The sequence below is a fragment of the Empidonax traillii genome, unplaced genomic scaffold, assembly GCF_003031625.1.
Source record: "Empidonax traillii isolate 1590-97213 ecotype Southwest subspecies unplaced genomic scaffold, ASM303162v1 scaffold17:size2698205, whole genome shotgun sequence".
NCBI lineage: Eukaryota > Metazoa > Chordata > Aves > Passeriformes > Tyrannidae > Empidonax > Empidonax traillii.
Genome location: NW_020955210.1, coordinates 1,027,054 through 1,049,207, shown reverse-complemented (window position 1 = coordinate 1,049,207; position 22,154 = coordinate 1,027,054). Strand labels below are relative to the sequence as shown.

The 22,154-nt window shown below is 37.7% G+C and overlaps 1 protein-coding gene across 3 annotated transcripts in view; it reads left to right on the top strand.

Moving 5' to 3' along the window:
• OSBPL3 (oxysterol binding protein like 3) overlaps window positions 1–21,630 on the top strand; it is an 84,651-nt gene extending 63,021 nt beyond the window's left edge. For all 3 annotated transcript variants that reach the window (XM_027896124.1, XM_027896114.1, XM_027896132.1), the window contains exons 13-24: window positions 902–1,009; window positions 3,727–3,861; window positions 4,557–4,650; window positions 7,644–7,894; window positions 9,619–9,756; window positions 12,453–12,516; window positions 15,511–15,589; window positions 17,294–17,438; window positions 18,739–18,883; window positions 19,563–19,689; window positions 19,923–20,045; window positions 21,429–21,630. In XM_027896124.1, coding sequence (XP_027751925.1) covers window positions 902–1,009; window positions 3,727–3,861; window positions 4,557–4,650; window positions 7,644–7,894; window positions 9,619–9,756; window positions 12,453–12,516; window positions 15,511–15,589; window positions 17,294–17,438; window positions 18,739–18,883; window positions 19,563–19,689; window positions 19,923–20,045; window positions 21,429–21,525 — 1,506 coding nt within the window. In that variant the 3' untranslated portion in view covers window positions 21,526–21,630. The remainder of the gene's footprint in view (window positions 1–901; window positions 1,010–3,726; window positions 3,862–4,556; window positions 4,651–7,643; window positions 7,895–9,618; window positions 9,757–12,452; window positions 12,517–15,510; window positions 15,590–17,293; window positions 17,439–18,738; window positions 18,884–19,562; window positions 19,690–19,922; window positions 20,046–21,428) is intronic.
• Window positions 21,631–22,154: the final 524 nt, after the last annotated feature.

The following is a 22,154-nucleotide window of genomic DNA, read 5'->3' as shown; positions in this document are numbered from 1 at the left end:
AAGTGCTATACACCCGTATGGCAAATTCAGACCACATATAGGTGAAAGCAGAAATTATTTTCTCCCCTCCATCATCACTTTGAGGTTACTTGTATTTCCTGCCCCCAAGATGATTTTCAACAAAAAGCACTTCCAAAATCATAAGCATTTGTGGGATAACACGGATGTGTAAACAGCAGGGTTTTCCACGTCCTAGTATTGATTCAGCTCGCTGAGTCTTCAGTATTGTTCCAAAATTAGTAACCCAATCTTTTATTTCAGAGATATTTTCATTGCAGGCAGGGTTGCACTCTCTTCCTACAAGTCTATTCTTGTTGACATTTGTCCATCAGATGCACCAGCATGAATAAATAACAAGTAACAAGCATGAGTTTGCAGTAGATGCTTTTTATTCTGATCACTGTTATTATAATCTGATAGGACAGGAATTGTACCTGTACCTGTGTGAATTTAAGTCTTATTTCTGTCAGTGGAAGGCAAAGGGAACTGTCAGTATGGGAAAATCAAATGGTTTTGGATGTGGCAAGAACTAATGTTGAGAGAAGGTAGGCTGGAGATAGAGGTGAAGGAAGGGAACCTGAAAAGAAAAAAGATGTCCAAAATTAATTTATAACTTATGAAATCAGCTTGTAAACCTTGAAATATTCCTGCCATTTTAGACTTTTTTTTTCCACTTATGTGTCTTTTCCCTCACACTGAACAAAAATAGTTTTAATTTGAGAGATGAGAAGTAAGGTTTGAAGAATTTAAGGTAAATGATTTGCTGAACCAGTAAAAAATGATGTGGTGGTGGTATTTTATACTGCACTTTAAATACTCTGTACCCTGTTTACACAATAAACCCACGTTCAAGTTAGTTGAGAGAACTTTATATCCCCAATATTTTTGTTAAATATTCCAGGCAATAGCACAAAATACAGATCTTAAAGACCGGTTACGCAGAATACATGCCGAATCTATGATCCTTGATTCAGCATCTAATGTAAAATCAAGTCCAGATTTGGTGAAGGTGGGTATGGATTTCCTCTTTCAGTGATGTCTATTCCTCAAGCCCCTACATCTAGGCAGTGCTGCATAGCTGCATCTTGTCCTTTCTCCATGTCTCCCCTGTGGTGTATTGTGTTAGCAAAGCGAGTCTGCTTTCGTCGTTGTGAGTCACGTCTGATGGTGCATTGTGTGATATTTGATTTCAAAGACTTTCCTTGTGAGCAGGTTTCCTGAGCACACCTTCCATTGCTTTTTGCTACTGGTTCGTGGTGTTCTCCCTCACCTCCTGCCTGCTTCTCATTCAGCATGAGCAGAGCCGCCACCTGGTTACCCTCATGCTGCTGTTTCTCTCACCCTTTGTCCCTTGTTAACTTCCAAGTTCTGTAGACCTTTTGTTGACTGTCTGAAGTATTGTTAACCCAGAATGTTGGCTACTGGTGTGGCTTGTGTAAAGTTTAGAACACTTATCAGACATTCCCATGAAAGGATCAAAGTTAATTGGATGTACAAGAACTCTTTCCGCTATTTAGTTTTCCTTTTGTGAAGGCAGAAAGTCTTCCATATATCCAGTTAGCCAGTTTGAGATGAATTGATGTTCAGGCAGTCTTTTGGCTCACTGCAGAATGGATGTGAATATGGTGTAATTATAGGTCATAAGATTTAGGTGTTAATGGTGTCAGTGAGGGAAGCCAGAACTGTGTTATTTCTGATGGATTTTCCTAAATGTTAGCTCATACAGAAACCTCTGCCATGTTTGTAGTATAAATTTTCCATTAGAACTTGAGTGGATGTAATACTGGGGGTTTTATATAACTAATTATTTCCTTTTCTTTTTAGAGACAGTTTAGTCATTCCATCTGTTCACTTCTGGCTTAGTTCTGTTTCAGTAGAGCTGTGTGTTGGTCATATTTAGCTGTTCAGTTTTTGGGATTTTCTTCCTTAAGGTAGTTGATTATTCTAATGCCTTTTGCTTTTAATCCTTTGAGAATTTGAACAGCACTTAAACTGCTATCCAGAAAAGTGTTAATGCCCTGTTATTTAATTTCAGGAGTTCTTTATTTTCTTATTTAGTGGATGTCCTTGCAGTGACAGTGGATTATTTCTGAAACTTGGTCTATGCACTGTACACATACAGAGACATACATAACAAAAACAGATTTCATAAGGTCCTTAAAGGTTTCATTCACAAAATCCCTCTGGCAAGGTTTGTATTGGAACTTAAAGATAAAATCTTTATTCTGGAGAATTTTATGTGTGCTATAGAAGTGCTATGATTGACCTGTGAAAATTGAAGCAGTGTAAGATAGTATCTCAAGCCTTTGCATAATGGAAAAGTTTAGTTTGTGTATTGGGTAGTTTAATTGTAATTCATCATGCCAGAGTGGGAACATGGAAGAAGACAACCTGAAATGTATGTGTTAGATATAAAAACCTGCTGTTCTTTTATGAGTCTTTCCTGCTCACTTTCCTTCTCAGATTCAAAATAGTTTTGGAAACAATCCCAGTAGCAATGCTTATGTGTGTAAGATTTTCTCTTTTTTTTACTTGTAGACTAGTATAACTGCCTTCCTACAGAAGAGACAATATTGAGATTTCCTCTTTTCTCCCTTCTGTATCAGAAGGGAGTTTTTTTTAAGTCTTTTGTATAGCAGTTTGTTTTATTTCCATGTCACCATTATCAGTATGTACTGAATATCAATGTTCCATGTGACAGTAAAACCTACCAACAGAAATCTTTGAAAGAAGATTTGTCAGTTTGATTATAGATTTGTCAGACTGTTCATTATGTTTTTCTGGAAATAAAATTCTACAATTCCTGCAAAATTATGATGGAGCAGCCATGGTTACAAGTTAGTAAAACACCTCATGCAGAAAAGCTTGGAAGCAGCTAATCCACTCCTTTGGGCCAGCTTCCTTCATATTGGTGGAGTTATCAGGGAAAACACTAGTGCTCAATGTTCTCCAGCTTTTTTACCATGTCCACAGAATGAGCCACGTCTCACTGGTCACCTCACCTTTGCTAGGCCACATTTTGGAACTTCACTTACACCAATCTGTAGAGTATCCATGGGAGGAGTTATCAAGATCCCTGTGGCAGTCAATTGTGCCTCCAGCAGCAAAAGCAATTCCACTTACATGGTTTTGATAATATGTTGGTTTTGGAAAACATGGGAGATACCTCCACTGTGGATATGAGGGAAACCTTTCCAAAGAACAGCATAGAAAATTAGTAAAGAAAAACAGCTAGGAGAACACTCTATTATGAAGAAAGCAACTTTGCCCCTCTGAATTTCGTACACCACTGTACTGCAAGGCTTTGCATTAAGCAAGGTTTGGGGAAGAAAAGACTAATTCATTTGCCAAGATCAGAAAGGAATGTGAATCTAGGATGTAATATAAAGAGGTGGGATTTTTGTCCTTTTGTGGGCTTTTTTATGATACGCTTGTATATATCTGGCTAAATCATTCAAATAGCAAAGCATTTTTACATGCAGCACATAACTGATTTACTGAATATGCATTGCTTTTTTTCCTATCTTTTTTCCTTCTTCTTTTGGTCTGTTTTACTTTGGTTTTAAATCCTTTGAAACACGTTACCTTTCACTTAGATTGGAGAGGAGCATGTACAATCTTCTCCCATTGTTTTACAGCCCTCCAAGTTATGTGACTGTGGAATTGCATGCATGAATGTTGTTTGTGGTACTTCCCCTCTCAAAGCTTTTTATTTCTTTTAAACAGGAAAATTCAAGAGAAGAAGGCAGAGGTCTGGTTCACCAGGTCTCCAATGAAAGCAGACTGTCTATAGCTGACTCTCTCACAGAATTTTTTGATGCACAGGAAGTCCTGCTGTCTGCGAGTTCTTCAGAAAATGAGGTCTGAGCAGTAAGATTGATATCATTCCGATGTAGTTTCTTATCTGCTAATTGACACATAATCTTTCTGAGTGCCAACTGTACATCAGATGAATGCCAGAAAATTTGAATTTTCAAACCTTTATAAATTAATATGCCATTTGTATTTATTTTCTGTCCATTGCCTCTTCACAGTAAGGTGTAGCAGTTATTGTGGAGAACTCTTATATACACATCAAGGCAGATGGCCATTAGGTGGCTACTGTGCAGATACTGCATATATTGTATTGTCTTCCTTCAGTCACTATACAGGTGCTTAGGGAGTTGCATCACAGAAATATTTATTCACAGCTGTCCTTGTGGTATCTGTAGGTACCTTGTGGCTGATGTTGTGCACATTGAAATTTATTAGCTCATTTTGTCACCACTCTTGAGCTCTGTAAAACCTCAGTTTCTGATATGAGGAAGGCCTTCTTAGCTGTGAGGCCAAGAAGACAAAGCATGTCTCCAGTAAAGGAGTTGGTTGAATTTTCAATGATGGTTGTATCTCCCAAACTCAATTGTGTCTTCTTAGGAGTTTTTAGCATTTTTCTGTAGTACTGAAAACGGTTCAAATATATTAAAACAATAATTGCAGTGGAAAGTAAAAATTTTCTTTTGCATATGGGGTTATTTTAATGAATGATGTAATCTTGCTTTTTTTCCCCCCACACTCAGGTATCAGATGATGACTCATATGTAAGTGATATCAGTGATAATGTCTCAGAAGATAACCTAAGCAATGACATGGAGAATGAAAGACAAACTTTAGGTAAGTTCAGTTTTTTCTTACACCATGTTTTGAGAATTTTCTTTCTTTCTGTTTGCTTGGGATATTTTTTTTCTTCTCTTACTCGATACTTAGATATTATAGGTTTTGAGATCTGTGTTTTTTCTCTTTAGCCCAGATTTGTTTTGAACAGTAGATTCTGGCTAAACTGTTTAACAGGGCCTGGGCACTGTTGATTAAGCAGGATGGTGGTTCTGTATCAGCAGGGAAACACCCATTTTCTCCACTTCTTTTGTGCAACTCCCACTCCCTCTCAGTTTCACATGGCCACAGGATTTCTCAAAGTAGCAAGGCCTAACAGATTTTTTTCCAAAAGTAATTTTCTTCTTGTCACACTGTTTTTTCACTGCAATTTAACAACCCCATTCAGAATTGTGTTGTTTTAGCAGAACTCATGTTTAAAGGAATGTGAGAATAATTGCACACTGGCAGGCCTGGTGCACGTTTTAATCATGATAGTCTTGTTAGTACATATGCTAATTTAATTGTCTTTCAAATTAGAAAGAGATTCAAAAAAAGAGGGACAGAATTGGTCATAACAAACTGATCAGCTTTGTGCCTTGAACTCCTTTCAGCTAACCACAATGTTCTTCCCATTCTAACAATGTATTTTTATCTTCAAAAATGCTGAACAGTGATTTCTTACTAGCAACTGTTTGCTGATCATCTCCAAGCACTTGCAGATCCCTGTGAACCTGGGTAGCTTGATATGCCTGGAGAATTGTTGTATTTTGTAAATATTCAAAAATGAAGAGTTTGTTTGTTTGTTTGTTTAAGATAGGAAACAATACAGATTTATTTAATATCATGATCAGGACCTTAGAAAATTGTACTAGTGTGACTGTTCATCTTCTTGTAACAAAGGCTGTCACTGCAGCTCTTCCATATCAGCAGTACCTCCTCGTGCTTCTGGTACCTGCTATTTCTGTGCTTTGGGCAGCCTGCCACTGCCATTAATAGAAAGCTGGGTGTCTTTTTTCTACAGGGCTTTAGCTGCACCATAAATTGTGTGATTATGATAAAATCCTCTCTGGCTGCTGTAAGGTAGAAGGTCAGACCAGATGTTGATAATGGTCCAGTCTGGCCTTAGAAGTCATTGAGTCTAGCTGGAGGTCAGATACATGAATCTCCTTAAGTATTGATGCTGTTTATTTGTCACAGCTCTTGCAAACCAGGACTGCAGGGGCTTTTCTGTAAGGGGGGATGTGCAAACTTCAGTGTATAGAAAATTTGGTATCTGAATATCTTAGTTCTTACTCTACTCTGTTTTTTTCACCATTTTACCCCAATTAACAGGCTACTGCAGAATATGTAAATGAGTGACTCAGTAGCCAAAACCCATTTCTGGGGGCTCTATTAATTATAGATAAATTTTTAGCATTTACCTCCTTCTTCAGATATCCCCTCATTCCTGAGGGGATATCTGAAGGGAACATCCTTTTTTTTGACCTCTTCTTATATTGAATAAATTCTTCCAGTAGGGAAGTATAGGAGCCAATCTTTTAATTCTCAACAGTATAATTGCTTCAGGTAGATTTTTTGACTCACAGTGCCCATTTATTGAAAAAGAAAGATACAGGCAAGGGACTACAAACAGTTCACCTGTCCTTATTACAATTATTCAACCACACAGACTATTAGGATTTCTAGTTTGCAAGTGGCAGGAAGGATGGAAACCTCTTTCTCAAAACTTTGAGGCTGCTGATTACACTTGAAAAAATCCATGTGAGATGTGGGCTAGCAGGCATGGGGAAGTTTGTCCTTGTGGTTATCTGTCACTGCTGGAAGCACTGCTGACACCATGCTTATGTCCATGGAACAGCTTATGACCATGGAACAACAAAAGAAGAACAGCTCTTCGAGATCGTGCTTTTAAGGGCAGGGATTCTTTGAGCATGTGCAGCACAGAAGAGATGTGCTGCCCTGTGTGGTTTTAATTCCTCTGAGACAAAGCTGTCTGCGGAAAGGCCAGGAAAGGATGGGGGTTGACAGACTGAGGGTGTGCCCGAAGGTCTCCAAATAGCAAGTGATTCTAAGGCAGCAGCTCCTAGGTGCTCTTAAGGATATGTAAAGATAAAATATGTTCTTGTAGTGGCAAACACATTCCTCTCTGAAATGAAAGTGATGTACAGCTAAGCAATGTAATCACTTTCAGACTAGTGCCTGTTGCAGAAGCTTGTAGCTCTATTTAGATCCTGCTACAAATCATTTCATGGCACACTTAGAACTATTTATCCTGTTCCAGTGGCTTTGGTATAGCAACACAGACTTCAGATATTCATGTCAAGGACTCTTGAGTATTTTATTTTTTTTTATCTTTAGCAGATCCGTAGCTCCACAGTTGCTTCAGCTTTTCCACCTTTAAAACACATCATTTCTCCATCACTGTATGAGAGTATCTCAAAGCTAACGTCACTAAAAAAATTAAATGCTGTAGGAACACTGTGTAAAAGTCTGTATGTAAATTTGTGTGCAGTAAATTTCCCTGGTAGGAGTATTCAAAAAAGTAGGAAAAGATCAGTAGGAGTTGTTATTATCCCTGCATTTGTAAGTTACATCTTGCCTTCTGAGAAGTGTCAATTTAATTGAAGCCCTGTCAAGGAAGGAGGTTGTATATCCCCTAAACAGGTAGGAATCCATCTCTGTTACAAATAAAATGGTTATAATATTTACTCTTTCAAATTCAATGGAAAGTCTGAGTCTTTTCTTACAGCCTTTAAGGGGAAGGAAGGTAATTTTTTACTCATCTTTTGTACCTAGCATTTACCTCAGTTAAAATACATAAAATCCTGTTCTAAATTTTGTCATTTTTATAACAGACTATCTTCAAACCACAAGTGAAATACTTGAATGAATTGTGGGTGGAAGGAAGTTTTGACAGAAGAAAAGAGGGTTGCATTTTAATGTACTTTTGCAGAGGGGAAGAAACTAAGTACATGTGAATTGACTTGTTCTGCCACTTCCTTCCTTTTCAGACTGTATTTCTGAAAGTGGAATTGGATGCAATTCTAAACGGAGAACATGTTTACCAGCTCCATGTCCTAATACGAGTAACATCAGCCTATGGAATATCCTGAGAAACAACATAGGAAAGGATCTCTCCAAAGTGGCCATGCCTGTTGAATTAAATGAGCCACTTAACACCCTTCAGCGTCTCTGCGAGGAGCTGGAGTACAGTGAACTGCTGGATAAAGCAGCGCACACACCGAACCCCTTTGAGCGGATGGTAAATATGTTATTCCAGACACTTGGTAACATTCAGTGTAATTGCAATAGCGTAAATATAAAAACAGAAGAAATGAAATGTTCGGTTGCGTTTTTCTGCTTCTCTCAGCTGAGAGAGGCAAACTGTCCAAATGTGTCTGTTTTGACTCTTCTACATAATTTCTGTTGCCTTTTCAGTAAGTCTCTCTTTCCTCAAGTATCCTGCTGTTCTGCAAGTTTAAACAGAAAAGGAGCTTAGTTCTGCTTTGCAGCTCTTGCTCTGTAAGATTAAAAATTTACAGCAAAAAGGGAGGAGAGGATTGAACTAATGTACTTCCCTCTTGAATATGAAAACTACAATTTCTCTTTTTTCAAGAGCGTCTTTGTACATAGAGGATGCTGGATCTTCCAGCCCTACACAACTGTGATATCTCTCTAGTAACTAAATGAGCTCAATATTTTTTATGAACTGGTTTTCTGAAGTTTTGGGGTTGATCCAAAATGTTCAGGATCTCAAAACCAGGCAGTACTATTGTATTTTCTACCAGTGCAGAACTCTGAATTCTGCACTTGAAAAGAGCAAGAGAAAAATGCATTTCAGTTGTTCTGCTTCCAAATGTACAAGAGCTACTTAATATGTAAGCCCTTAAATAAAGGATTAGAAACTCCCTACAATTCTCTTAAAAGGAAGATAAAGATTTTCCCATAAACTGAATTAAGCTTTTTCAACTCAATATATCTTATCTTAAAATAAGGTTATTAATGAATGTAAATAGTCATTCTGACACTCTCAAGGGTTACAATTTAGGGTCTGTTCCCAGGCTGTGGCTGTTCACTGGGGTTTTCCAGTCCATAGCTGCTTTTTTTCTCTTGAGAACATATGCTAACAGGAAAAGGAAATGAACAGTAGTTTTTCATAGGGGAGTGAAAAGAAGCTTTTTCCCATGCATCTGGAAATTACGTCAGAAAGGAGTAATCTTTGCCTTTGAGAAATTCCTGAGGCAAAATTATTTCTAGATGTTGCACAGTAATTGCAATAGTTCATAAAACTATTCTTTCTGAAGTGGATCCGGTTTCTGAAACTCTGAGAGCATCTACACCTAAGATGAGGAAAAGGGAATGAAAGCAGAAAAACAGTACAAAAAAGACTTGAATCAAACAACCCCAAATTCTAATTCCTCATGTTTAGGAGGAGTTTTGCTTGAGCAAAAATTTGGGTTACCTGCGTCTCAGTCGTATTCAAGAACAGTTTCATGATTAAGTCATAGCACACAGTAGATAAAAGATAATTTAAAACTGCCTTAGAAATAGCAAACTTGATGAAAACTCATCCAGTGCTTCCTGTGCCATGTTTAGATAAAGGATAGCTGCTAGATCTATGGGATCACAGACCGTAACTATAAAAGTCAGTTATTATACAAAATCTAACAGTGATTTTCAGAGGTTACTGCTTTCAGCTGTGTTGCAGAACGCTAAGCTGTTTCAAACACTTTTCGGAAATGCTTTTTTCAGATGATGAGATTTGCAGTGTCTGACCCCAGTAATTCCATTCCTGGACTGTTGAATGACTCTCTGAAAACTGAATAATTCTCTAATGTGTGAACTAGGGCTTAACTTGCAGGAGGCATGCACCCCTGTAGTTTGCAAATGATGGGAAAAAATACAGAATCTAATGTCAGGATAACTTTTTTTTTCTCATGTCTGTCATAAATTATTTAATCAAAATCCAAAATATGTTCTTCCCAGGTGTATATAGCTGCATTTGCAGTCTCTGCATATGCATCCAGTTACTACCGAGCTGGAAGTAAGCCATTTAATCCTGTGCTTGGAGAAACCTATGAATGTATTCGTGAAGATAAGGGTTTCCAGTTCTTTGCAGAACAGGTATTGTATGCTGCAACCCCTAGAATTGCTGCTTGATACATTGCATCATTCTAAATGTTTTCCTGGAATCCTCTGGAATTAATGGCAAAATACAAAATTACTTTACATAACCTGAGCCCAGCGAAAATCAAGGGATGTTGCTGAGTTATAAATGAACGAAATTGTTTCTTTGAGGAAAGGCTGCTAAGTCCAGCATGGAACGTGACAACCAACAGCTGACACTCAAGAGGCAAAGGCTGGCAGGCTGCCTGCTGCAGTAACTAGATAACTTGGTTAAGTAGAGTGCAATTCCCCATGCAGAAATCTGATCAGGACTGCAACAAGCATTTACATTCTTGCCATTTTCTTTTGTGTGTGATCATTTAAAATACTGTATCTTCAGCTATTTAATGTCATCTTTTATAACAAATATATCCCTTGTGTGAGTCGATCCACCACAAGTATTTTCTATGGCACCATAAATATTTCTGCTTCCTGTACAAGGACTTTTTAGGCTAAGCCTTTCACATCTGGTGCCACAGCTGAGTAGGTGAAAGATGTATACAGCCCATCATGCTCTGAGTGTTTATGAAGACAATTCCTCAGTAGGAGAATAATTATTAGGTATGGATGAAAAATATTAAATTTAAACCAGCCAAGTTACCAAAATTGCTAAGCTTGAAAAATATGTTAAAGAGGTATAAAACTTAAATATCTGGTGCCTGGCAAAGTAAGAATGACTGAAAGGTGTCTAATTCTGTCTAGACATAACAAAAAAAGTGCAGTGTGCAGAAGCGTACAACCCAGAAATTTGATCAAAGACTTCTAAGAGGCTTCCTTTATGAAAGGAAAAGTATTTTTGACCACCTCTGAGGGTACAACATTTTGCACAGTATGTTGTAGAGCCGACAAAAAGGAATGCTATGTGATGTTTCCTTGGTCTAGGGAAATGCCACAGGCAAGAGCAATAATAAGGAGTGGGAAAAAAAACCCAACAAAAAGTAAAACATTCAAAGCATGAATCAAATGTTAAGTTCAAGCAATGTATCTGGTTCTTCACTGTGCTACCTCGATAGTAAGCTTATATGTATAGCACTGCAGTTACCAGTGTAACATCAAATTGGAGTAACAAAGAGGTGAAAATGGTTGACACTAAGCTTAATGTTGCACTGAATTAAAAGAAGAAATTTTTCACCTGAATTTTGGATAAATCAGTACAAAGGCTACTTTTAAGCAGGATTTTTAATACATGAGGGGGCTTGGGCTGTATTTTCTAATTGGTGAAATAAGTGACATGAGTTTATAGAGTGGTAAAGTTACTGTAAAAGTATGCAGTGGATAAATATTAGAAAGGGAGGAAATAAATTTCCTGCAGCCTGCAAGTATTAAATATTTCTCTTTGCATCAGGAGCAGTTGCTTTTGCTTGTGCAAGTATTTTGATGCTTACTCTAGGTAACTTTTTAGTGCAGATAGTATGTAATCCATAGAATAGGCAAAATGTATAAAATAACAAAGATTCTGATCTGTTACTAGAGTGAGTTTAGAATAACTCCTCCTAGCACCATGACCTTACTCTGGAATTATAACAGTTTAAGTGAGAGCCAAGTTTAACCCATGTATTATAGTGACATCTAGGGTTAATCTAGGTACAGTATGTGAGTGATGGTCTTGGTGGATTAGGCCATAGCTGAGAGTAATTAGTACTTTTATCTTTCTTTTTAAACCAAGTAGAGGATTTCAGTAAATAACTGGAAGCCTGTGGAAAAAATGCTCAATAACAGATTTGCAAAATGAGTAACAAAGAAGAAAGTAAAACTGCATTTGAGCCATGCAGGTGGTTAAGAAATTAAAGTCATAGTGGGAAATAACAATTTGACTTGAAAATAAAGTTGCCCAAAGCACTGTAGGCATCAAAGAGCTGGTCCTGATCTGTTGTTAGTGCTCACCCAGAGGGGACAATTCTAAGGCAAGGAGTAGTAGCTGCTTTCACTTTGTGCAGTTTTTTTATTTACTATTGCATTTGAATAGTCTGCATTGTGTATTTGTTTGTTTACTCTCAGTCCTTGCTTTGCTCTTATGGTAGTTGCCCTAATTCATGTACAGCTATCCCCCAAAGCTGATGAAATGCAGTGTACATGGTTAGAGTTTCACAGCAGAAACACCTGGGGTGTCACTACTGCACTGGAAGGGGTTGCTGGATGGAATTTCTTGGCTTGATTTCTCCACCTGTGCCCCCCTCAGAGATGCTGATCACTGTCTCCTCCCTCATAGTCAGGGGTTTGTGGTTACTTACTGGTTGCACAGAAGCTTTAGGCCCTTGCTTGTGTACGGGTTTTTTGTTTGTTTGTTCCTTTTAATTTTTGTCTGTGTGCTCAAAGTGCGGCTTAATCTATTAAGAGGTCCTAAGGGTAACTTTAATTATGAACTTACAAACAATGTACGAAATATATAGCTAGATTTTCATTCAAACAAAATTCACAGACCTTTAAAATAAGTGCTTCCCATTTCTTTCAAGACTTCTTAGGCCTTGGTACCTTATTAATCTCACTGCCTCCCCCTGCAGGGCACAGCTGCAAAGGGAAAGTGAATCTTCAAATTGTAAATGCCGTATGGGAATGAAGGGGGAAAGAAAACAGAACACAAACCAAAATGAGAGTTCAAGTGTAAATATGTTCATCTTTCTCCACCCCCACCCCCCCCTTTTATGTCTTGTTAGGTCAGTCACCATCCACCTATTTCTGCGTGCCATGCTGAATCTGTGAATTTTGCTTTTTGGCAAGGTAACTCTTCAGTCTCTCATTTACTTTTACAGTGTTCATAATACTTTGATTGTATGTCTAACACGAAATATCCAGAAATTAGGAAAAGTTGAAATTTCTTCTTTAACTGTATTAGAATAGCATTAAGAAATGCTAACCTGTACTTACTTACATGCTTTGTACTTGGATTTTCTGCTGTTATAAAAAAGTTCAAGGTGTTTTGGTTTGGTTTTTTATATATAACATTGATTATTCTTTTAATGTAAAAATGTCTGTAGTTCTTAAAAATCAGGGGTTTTTTTGGGGGGGGGTTGTTTTTTTAGTAAAGAAGAGTTGTACCTCAAGCTATTTATAAAACAAACAATCTAGAAGACAGCATGAAAAAAACTACAAGATAAATTCTGAACCTTGGCAAATCTTGTAAACCTGTTCTGAAAATAGTTTTCAAAAATGGGCTTAACAGCAAGGGAAAATACATTTACATGCTGCCATTATTATAGTATGTAAGACTTTGTGCTATTTAACTTCTAAGATTGTTTCAAAAGACGTGTATTGGAGCTTTGTTTGCTGTGTAATGATGGTGAAGATGTCAGCCAGTAATAGTACCTGTGTGGTTAGATAATTTTGGAGTGTGCACAAAACATAACTACGCCTTTTAACTCAGTTAAAATCCTTCACCCAGAGGTTTGTCAATTCACGGTGTAGCCATATTAAAATCTTTTTTTTTTATGATCGACTCTGCTGACTTAATTATAGTTATTACAGATGTAGCTATAGTGAACAGAAATTGGAACCCATTAGCCTGAGTTTTATTATTCCATGTAATTCTTTGCTTTGTAAGCAAATGCAGGGACACAAGAATCCTTTTGTTGTTAGCCAAAAAGCTAAGATGACCAAAAATTTATTCAGTAACTGAAGACTGTATAAATAAGACTAGATAGCAGCCTTTCTTAATAAAAATAGATGAGACTAATTTGTTTAACATATCTTGACAACTGTTACCACTCAAATATTTTAATACTTCCATTTAGAGAACAAAGGTCTGCTGTAATAAGGAGAGCTGAGAATCTTTTTAATGAGAAAGAGTCTGAGATTTGGTCTTGATGAGCACTGGAGAATCGATCAGGGTGTGGTAGGGTGTAGGTTTTCTTGTTTGTTGTGTTTTTGAATGGGGTTAGCTAAGCTTATGGGAGGTCAAGACAGTGGCTTTTTTTCCGTAGCAAAGGCAATTTTTAAATGCTGTGACCTCTTGTAATGGGGTTATATTAACTTATGTGTAGAAAGATTAACATCAAGTTAATCATAAAGGCAGCGTGTCAGTGAGTTCAGTTCTTTCAGTGTGCAAAGATCTTTTTCACTTGCTCTATTACCTTCTCAACTGAACAGGAGACAGTACTCAGCAACATTGCCAGAGTAGTGCTGTCATCCCACCAGAAACAGACCTTAGTTCATGTGTTTCAACATCATTAAATCTCTTGATCATTTCTAGTGAACTAGAAGACTGGGTTCTGACAGGGACAGATATTTTGGAAGTAGCTTTTCATGACTTGTGAAGCACACTCTGCAAAGCAGTGTGGACACATGAGCAACGGAAATGAAGAAAGTTCCAGCTATTACAGCGCCTGTGCCTGAATTAGTCTGAGCATATCTTTGAAAGAACACTTTGCTTTTCTTTGCTATCCTAAAATTCTTGCATGATCGAGTTGCACACTGGTTCCCAAGATGTTTCCCACATACTGATCACTGTGGGACAGCTTTGCCATCTGTGAGAACGTAGAATGTGAAACAGGCTGGTAATGCGTTTAAACTGTAAACTCAGCAGGGTTTGCTGCTTTGTCCTTCCTCTCTTCCATCCCACTGAGGAAGAGAGGAAGCTAGTACAGAATTCAGGTCAACAACATCACACTCCAGGTAGTGTTGGACCTGTTATAGGGCTGTGTAGGAATCACAACAGGATTGCTGTCACTGAAGATGCTGACTGAGCATCAAACTTCAAAACGGAAAAAACCCCAAAAGGTCCTTCTCTCAACTGTTAAGAAAAGGATCTTTCTTTTTTCCATTCTGCCTTATGTCCCATTCCAGTCTTTGCAAGGGTAGTCAGCTTGGTGTGGCTTAGTCATCACCTGTACATATATACTCGGGAGATACATAATCTTCTAACTGTGGTTTGAGCATCTCACACCCAGCCCAACAGCTTTCCCTCAAAATTGCATGGGAATCAGTGTTTTGTTTTCCTTGTGCTAGAACTAACATCTTTTTGAGACTAGAGTTGAATTTTCCCCTTTTTCAGATTGTGTAGGAAATGGAGTTATTGGTGTCTAATATAGGAAAGGTACTATTCCCCTGAGCTCTGGAGTTATTATGGAAGTTGCTATCTGATTATCTAGCCTAATTTAACTCTAAACCACTTTTGCCATGCTTCAAAAACACTCTTCCAGGTGTTTTTGCTCAATAAATTTGATTAAAATTGCATTGAGTATTCTTTTTCTTAAGAAATTATGTAAGACTTGGACATGTCTTTCTGTGATTCAGTCAAGATTTTAAAAGGCCAGTTGAACTTACAGAGGAAGTTAGACTAAATCCCTCTGTAACTTTGTGCCTTTTGAAACATTCTTTGACCTCTTCACTGTGGATGTTCTTGTTATACTTTTTTATTTGAAATTCTGCTTTTGTTTTTGAAAATGTCTGCATTCAATAGCAACTGAATTGTAGACAAGTATATGCTGCCTATAGCTTTTCAAATTCCTTTCTTTTGAAAAAGTTTTTGAGAGAGGACTTTGAACATCTGTTACTTTGCTATTTTAATAATAATGTAATGAAAATCAAACAAAACAAGCAAATAACCAAAAAAACCAACAACCAATGTTCGAAGGTCCACAGCGTTCTTTGAGCACTCATGTTGCACTTTGTTATTTTGAATTTCTTGAAAATAAACTAGAACTCAGGAACAGACTGATTCATCCATGCCTATGACTAAATCTATCTTTTTTTTTTTTCTTTTTCTTCCTGTTTCAGATGTAAGATGGAAAAACAAATTCTGGGGAAAGTCCATGGAAATTGTTCCAGTTGGTACAACACACGTGACTCTTCCAGCGTAAGTGTGGCAATTGTGCATTGCTCTTCACACACAGGCACAGATGTGCTTGCACGCACTGAAGCCACATTTATACAGATGAGAACAAGCTATGCTGTGCTTTGTTAGACCTTTAGAAGGACTGGTGACTATGATTTAATTCAAAAAGAAAAGGTGGAAAAAAAAGGAAGAAGAACCCCGCCAAACCAAAACCAGAACTTTAAATCAGAAGCACCAACTCTTCCAAAGGTTATAGCAAATATTGAAAAAAAATCACTCCTGTGTACCTTGAAAAAATAAAAGTTGGTATTTTCATACTTCAGTTGAATTTCAACCTTTATGCATTTTAAAGTAACAGGGGAAAAGTGCATGGTAGAGGAAGCTACAAATTATTTTGCTTGAATATGGGTTTGGAGGAAAGGATGTTGTTGTTTCTGTCATTTGTACCTATATTTGTATGGAACCTGACAATGTGGGGTCCTGGGCTGTAGGTGAGGTCGACAGCCCTCACCACTGCAGAAATAATTATTGTAGGTGATATGTAGAACCAGTTACATATCTGGAAGGAAGTATGCAGCCACTGTAGTTAGGTGTTGAGTATAGGTGGGGTTTTGTTTTGTTTTGTTTTTTAAATAAAAATCTGTAACATTCCTATACTGGCTTGTCAGAGTGCCCATTATTGAGCAACAATTAAAATCCCTTAAAATTTGGCCTATATCCATCATGTTTGCAGAACCAGAGACCTAAAGGTTGAGTAATGTTCCAATTAAATCTGTTTTCCAAAGAGAGAGTACAAAATGAATTATTTTGCCAATTGAAAAAAAAAAAAAAAGAAAAAGAGTTCAAGAACCTAGCACGCATTAAACTGACTAAGCATGCATTTTTCTTTTATGTGGATAAAACTGTGATATCATAAGATGTTATCCAAAAGGTAATGTATAAACCATGTTATGTTCATAGCAGCTAAGTTGGGAAATGAAAGGTTTTTAGGATGTGACTGAGGGTTCAGAGGCAAGATAACCAATATTAGGACTCATAATGGACTGATGAACTGGAAAACCATCTGATTTATATGTGATCTCCATGTGCTGGTTTCTTATCTCTGTGTATTTGATATAGAATTGGGTACAAAAAAGATGCTAAGGCTATAGGGAAAATGAAGCATCAGTATTATTAAGGATAATTTTGGAGCAATTACAGTTTTTTATAATTTGTGATAGAGCATGTGACCTGCATAGGTAGGGGCAGAAAAACCAGTTACTGTGGGGTAAATTGGTCACACATCTGCTGGTCTGTAAAAGCTGTCTCTGTGTGTGTGCTCTTACAAAGTACTAAGTGAAAGCAAGGGATGAATAGGAGGTAAGGACAGATTCCAACATCTCCATGGAATGTGTGTGAAGCAGTTGCTATGGGGAAACTGGTGCTTTCTAAGTTTATCCTTTACCTTACCAGTAGTGACTTGGCTATTCATACACAGAACAAATTGTAGAATATATGTCTTCATGAGGCTTTCCTCTCCTTGATGCTTTATAAAGTTTGTGGGAGACAGGATTGCTGTCATAGAGTCTGTTTTGAGAAGGTGTGTGACAAGAAGATGAGGCATTCTAGGAAAAAAAAAAAGTATTTTGAGTTCCTTTGATCAAGTTCTCTGCAAATATTTTCACAAGTTTATGAACTCATTTGAACATGGCACGTGATTTTTCTTGTGTGTATTTTTCCTTACAGTTTTAAAGACCATTTTGCATGGAACAAGGTGACATCTTGCATCCATAACATCTTGAGTGGGCAAAGATGGATTGAACATTATGGAGAGATTATCATCAAAAATCTTAATGATGACACTTGCCACTGCAAACTGACTTTCATAAAGGTAATCATAGCAATGATGTCTTTTCTAACAGACACAGCAGTGGGTGGATATGCTCTCTGATGAAGCTCAGTATTACTGTTTACAAGCTGTAAATTGTGATTCTGAGAAACTTTAACTCTGAAGGAATTGCCACTTACTAGGCAGAGCCAGACAAGAAAGAGAAACAACAGCTTTCTTAGGTGATTCCACTGGTGTTGGGGCAAAGTATGGAGAAAGGAAAGGAAGAAATATCATGGAAAACTTACTCTCAGTTTGATGGGAGACATAGGCCCAAGATGTCTACTGACAGTGGTTTACCACATGCCTCCTGCTATAACCCAATGGCATGTGCTGTGGTTGTGTTCATTCAACAACTGTAGGACCAGTGCTTGTGCAGGTTGCTTCATCCAATGCTCTTCCCTAGCCCTTTGTAGGTACTCAGAGGAGCTTAAATAAGAGGTTGTGGTGTTACTGAAAGCTTTTTCTTCACTACAAGGCCTCAAGATATGACTTCTACAGGAACTGTCCTTAGAACTGAAATCAAATTTGGTTTTCGGCAATAGATGTCTTCTTCTTCTTAGTAAAGAAAATCAAGGAAAATACAAAGCGATGCTAAAATTTGTAACCTGAGGAATAGTTTTGCAAAGCATGCTAGGAGACTTCCCTTAAACTGCAATTTCTGTGTCTGATTGCTGGAGAAAGGCTGTGCTTTACACAGAACAGACCATACAGATACAAGGAATTACTGCAGTGTACCTATGCAGCATGGTGCTCAGCACCAGGAGGAAAGTTTTCTTTTCTTATTTGTTTTCCTGAATACCTAGTGCTTTCTAAGAAGCATTAGTGTGATTATTTTTTTCAAATATTTATTTGAAAATACTGTAATGTAGTTTCAGAACTGCATTAGATGTTTAGAGTTCAAATTTTAAAGACAGAGAGCCTGCAAATCTCACACTTTTCATATTGTAAATTGTCTAAACGGGAGATTAACGTATCAGTTCCTTCTCTTCCTCTTCTACAAATTTGGGGAAGATGTAGAGAACCAAGTCAACTGTCACTGGGCAAAATTCAAGGTCAGCTATGCTTCACCTGGTACTGTCCCTAAAAAAGTCAAACCAAATAAATATGATTCTCAACATTAGTATTTCAATAAGCTGATTAATAGTGCTGAGAGCAGTTGTTTGCATATGATGTTGTAATGCACACCTAAATTGTTTTCATTTCAGAAAACGGCTCTACAGCATGGTGCTACTGGCATGGCAAAATGACCCACACTTGAGCTCTTACGTACCTTTCTTCCCCTTGTTCCTTTTAATTCTAGGCAAAGTACTGGAATCCAAATGCACATGAGATTGAAGGCAGTGTCATGGATAAAGGCGGGAAAGTTGTGCATCGACTCTTTGGGAAGTGGCATGAAAGTTTATACTGTGGGACAACTTCATCTTCAAACTGCATATGGAGAGCAAGTTAGTGATAAGAATGGCTGTTGTACAGGAACTGAGATCTGCTTGAGAAGCTTACTGTTTTCATTTCTTTGCTAAGCCTCAATTTCTTTTCATTTCTCTGTAGAATATTAGATTTTTGTCAAGCATTTAAAATTTACACTAGAAGAATATATCATTTAAATAAGATGGAGAACTTAATCCCATGTCTTCCTGCATTTTCTCCATTCTCTCTCATTTTCCTATTTGGGCATTAAGTGGGTATTGAGGACTCTAACAGGAGAGAAATTTAAAAAAAAAAGGAACAAACCTCTCCACTGCTTGTGTAAAGAAGTGTCATGTATTTCATGTGTTAAACATTGGAGGATAGCCCACAAAGCTCAGTTCTGTAATGACAGCCATAATTAAACTCCTCCCAAACTTTTGGGGTTTTGTCTACTGTAGTTTGAAAAAGCACTATTATAATAGCATGGCCTTCATCACAGCTGTGCTCTGATTCAGCTGAGGAAACAGAAATCTGTCTTTTTGCAGTGCAATTGTCAAGGGCGATGTTCTCTTTTGTTACATTATTAAAAACCTCTTGTTTCCTCAGAACTGAGATTGGGGATCAAGGATAAACAAATGACTGAAGGGAGCTTGGAATATTCATTCTAAAGATAATAACATTTACTTGGAATTCTGAATGTACTCTTTTCTTCTGTAGATCCAATGCCTAAAGATTATGAACAGTGGTATGGATTTACTCAATTTGCATTGGAGTTAAATGAGTTGGACCCGCAAACTAAGTCATTACTCCCATCCACTGATACACGTTTTAGACCAGACCAAAGGTAAAAAGCTTGAACTCTTAAATATTCTTAAATATCTTCCCTAAATTGTTCTTAATCTTCCGTGCACTCACTTTCACCTAAACTCAGACTATTTTGAGTTAGTTTTCTTAAAGTGCTTTTTGATAGTGCAGTTGTCTGCAGATGTAGCTGTTTACCTCTCAAACATTGTGAACCACCTGCTGTAAGACGGGGAGCAGGAGCACCAACTGTATCTTGTATTGCTGCTGCTACAGGTTTCTAGAAGAAGGGAATATTGAAGGAGCTGAAATACAAAAGCAGAGGATCGAGCAGCTACAGAGAGTACGACGGAAGGTGCTAGAAGAAAACAATCTAGAGCATCAGCCTAGATTTTTCAGGTACTATATAATATTTAGCATGTGTTATCATTTATCGAAATTCCTAATTATAGATCTGATTGTGAATTATCATGGAGCAGGCTTCAGTGTTTTCCACGTTTCTTCTAGATACTAATTTTTTGTACTTTGGTGATGTGGCATACTCCAGACTTAGTTAAAACTCAGAATTATATATTACTTTCTCATTAGCTCATCCCTGAATTTCTTTCTATTTTTTTTTGCCTTGATGGCAATTGATACTTAGTCTACATTTGAATTTGATTTGGAGCCTTTCGTTTCCAGGGCTGTTTTCAAACAGGTTTCCTCTATTTTAAGGGGAGAGAATTAACATTCAGAGGGCACTTTATCTCTTCCTGTTGTAAATTAATTAAACAGGAGACTTCAGCCATCGAAAGATAAAAATAAATGCCAGTGGGGATGTGGTCTTTTGCCCTCCAACTTCTCTTTTCTCCTGCAGTGAAAGAGTTGGAGCCAAGGTGAATGCTGTATGGGCCTATGTATCACAGTTAACGGATTGGGATCCTATTTTTTTCTGGATAGATATATTCTGTACTTCTGAGGAACACAGAAATGTTTAAAATAGGTATAAATAGGTGCAAAAAGAGAATGGTTCAGACCACTACATATCTGACAAGCTGGTGAGCTAACTCATCATTTGCCAATCACGTCTACTAAAGAGAAGCAAATATTCCTTCCAGCAGGATAGAGGCAGTCTAATACTTTGTGATTGTATATTCACAATGAGAATTGTGAATAAGGATCAGGATTTGAATCATTACAATGAGGATTTGAAAACTGAGTTTTGTGCTGTAGATTTAAATAACAGAATAAAGGATTTAATTACTATACAGCAAAAGTATTAGAGCAGATATGAATTAATGCATTTGGCTTTTCAATAGTGATTTCTCTCTGTCACAAATCACAAGCCTTGATTTGCTTAAAAGAATAATTAGCTGTTGTGCCAAATATTTTGTGCTCTAGATTAAAAGCAGACTGATTTCTTGGCTCTTGACTGAGAGCTATAGGCTCTCTTTACGCAGTAAACACGGTGAGCCATCTTTGGACAGGTAAAAGCCAAGTTTCCCCTCAAAGCTGCTTTTGAGACCATGAAATAAACCTGGGCTGTAGTTTTAAGTACCAAGCACAGGCACGTGACAGTGAAACTGAATAGTGGGTTATTGAGATGCATCTCTACGGCCCAGTGCAGACACACCTCTTCAACTCTCCATGCTATATTGGCTTGTTTGCAGGCTCTAATGAGTTGCACCACACGTGGTTCATGGGCTGGATTGGGTATCTGTGCATAACAGTACACTGCATTACACAGCATATATATGGAAAATATAAGCTTTACTTTTAAGACATTTGTTTAACCTTTGACAGGAAATCCAGTGATGACTCCTGGGTGAGCAATGGAACCTACATGGACCTTAGAAAAGAACCTGGTTTTTCCAAACTGGACAATCCTGTCCTCTGGTGAAAGAGGAGCTAAGTGAAGATATTCTGTGCTGTATTCTTGGATCTGATTCAAAAGACACATATGTAAAATATAACTATATATACCTATATATACACATATATATATATGCACTGGGAGCCCCCGGTGGTGTAGAGGAAAACACACTGCACTGTCACTGCAGAGACCCGGGTTCGATTCCCGGTCGGGGCCCCTCCCCGGGCAGATGGAGCTCGTTAGCCCATAAGGCAATCCATCTACGTCCTGAGGACCTCACTGCCACTGTCCAAGCGTGCTTGGCCCCGGCAGATGAACCTCAGGATTAAAGGGTGGGCTCAGTTCCGCGCACACTGTGTCTCACCTAAAAAATCCAATGCGCAGGCTGGAAGGTGGAAAGACCTTCCCCGGTTCTTCGTTCGCGAAGAGACTGGCCATTATATATATGCACACACACATATATGTGCGAGGTGTGTGCATGTGTGCAAATGTTCATATCTCCAGAATTGTGCTTAAGTTAGAATCTCATAATTAATTTGTTTCCTTTATTTGACTATTGCAATGATTGTTTGAATGTATAAATATCCTAACTTCTTTTTATAAAATATTTAATAAATAGTACTGAATGTAAACGGTGAGAGGGAAAAGAGGAGCTT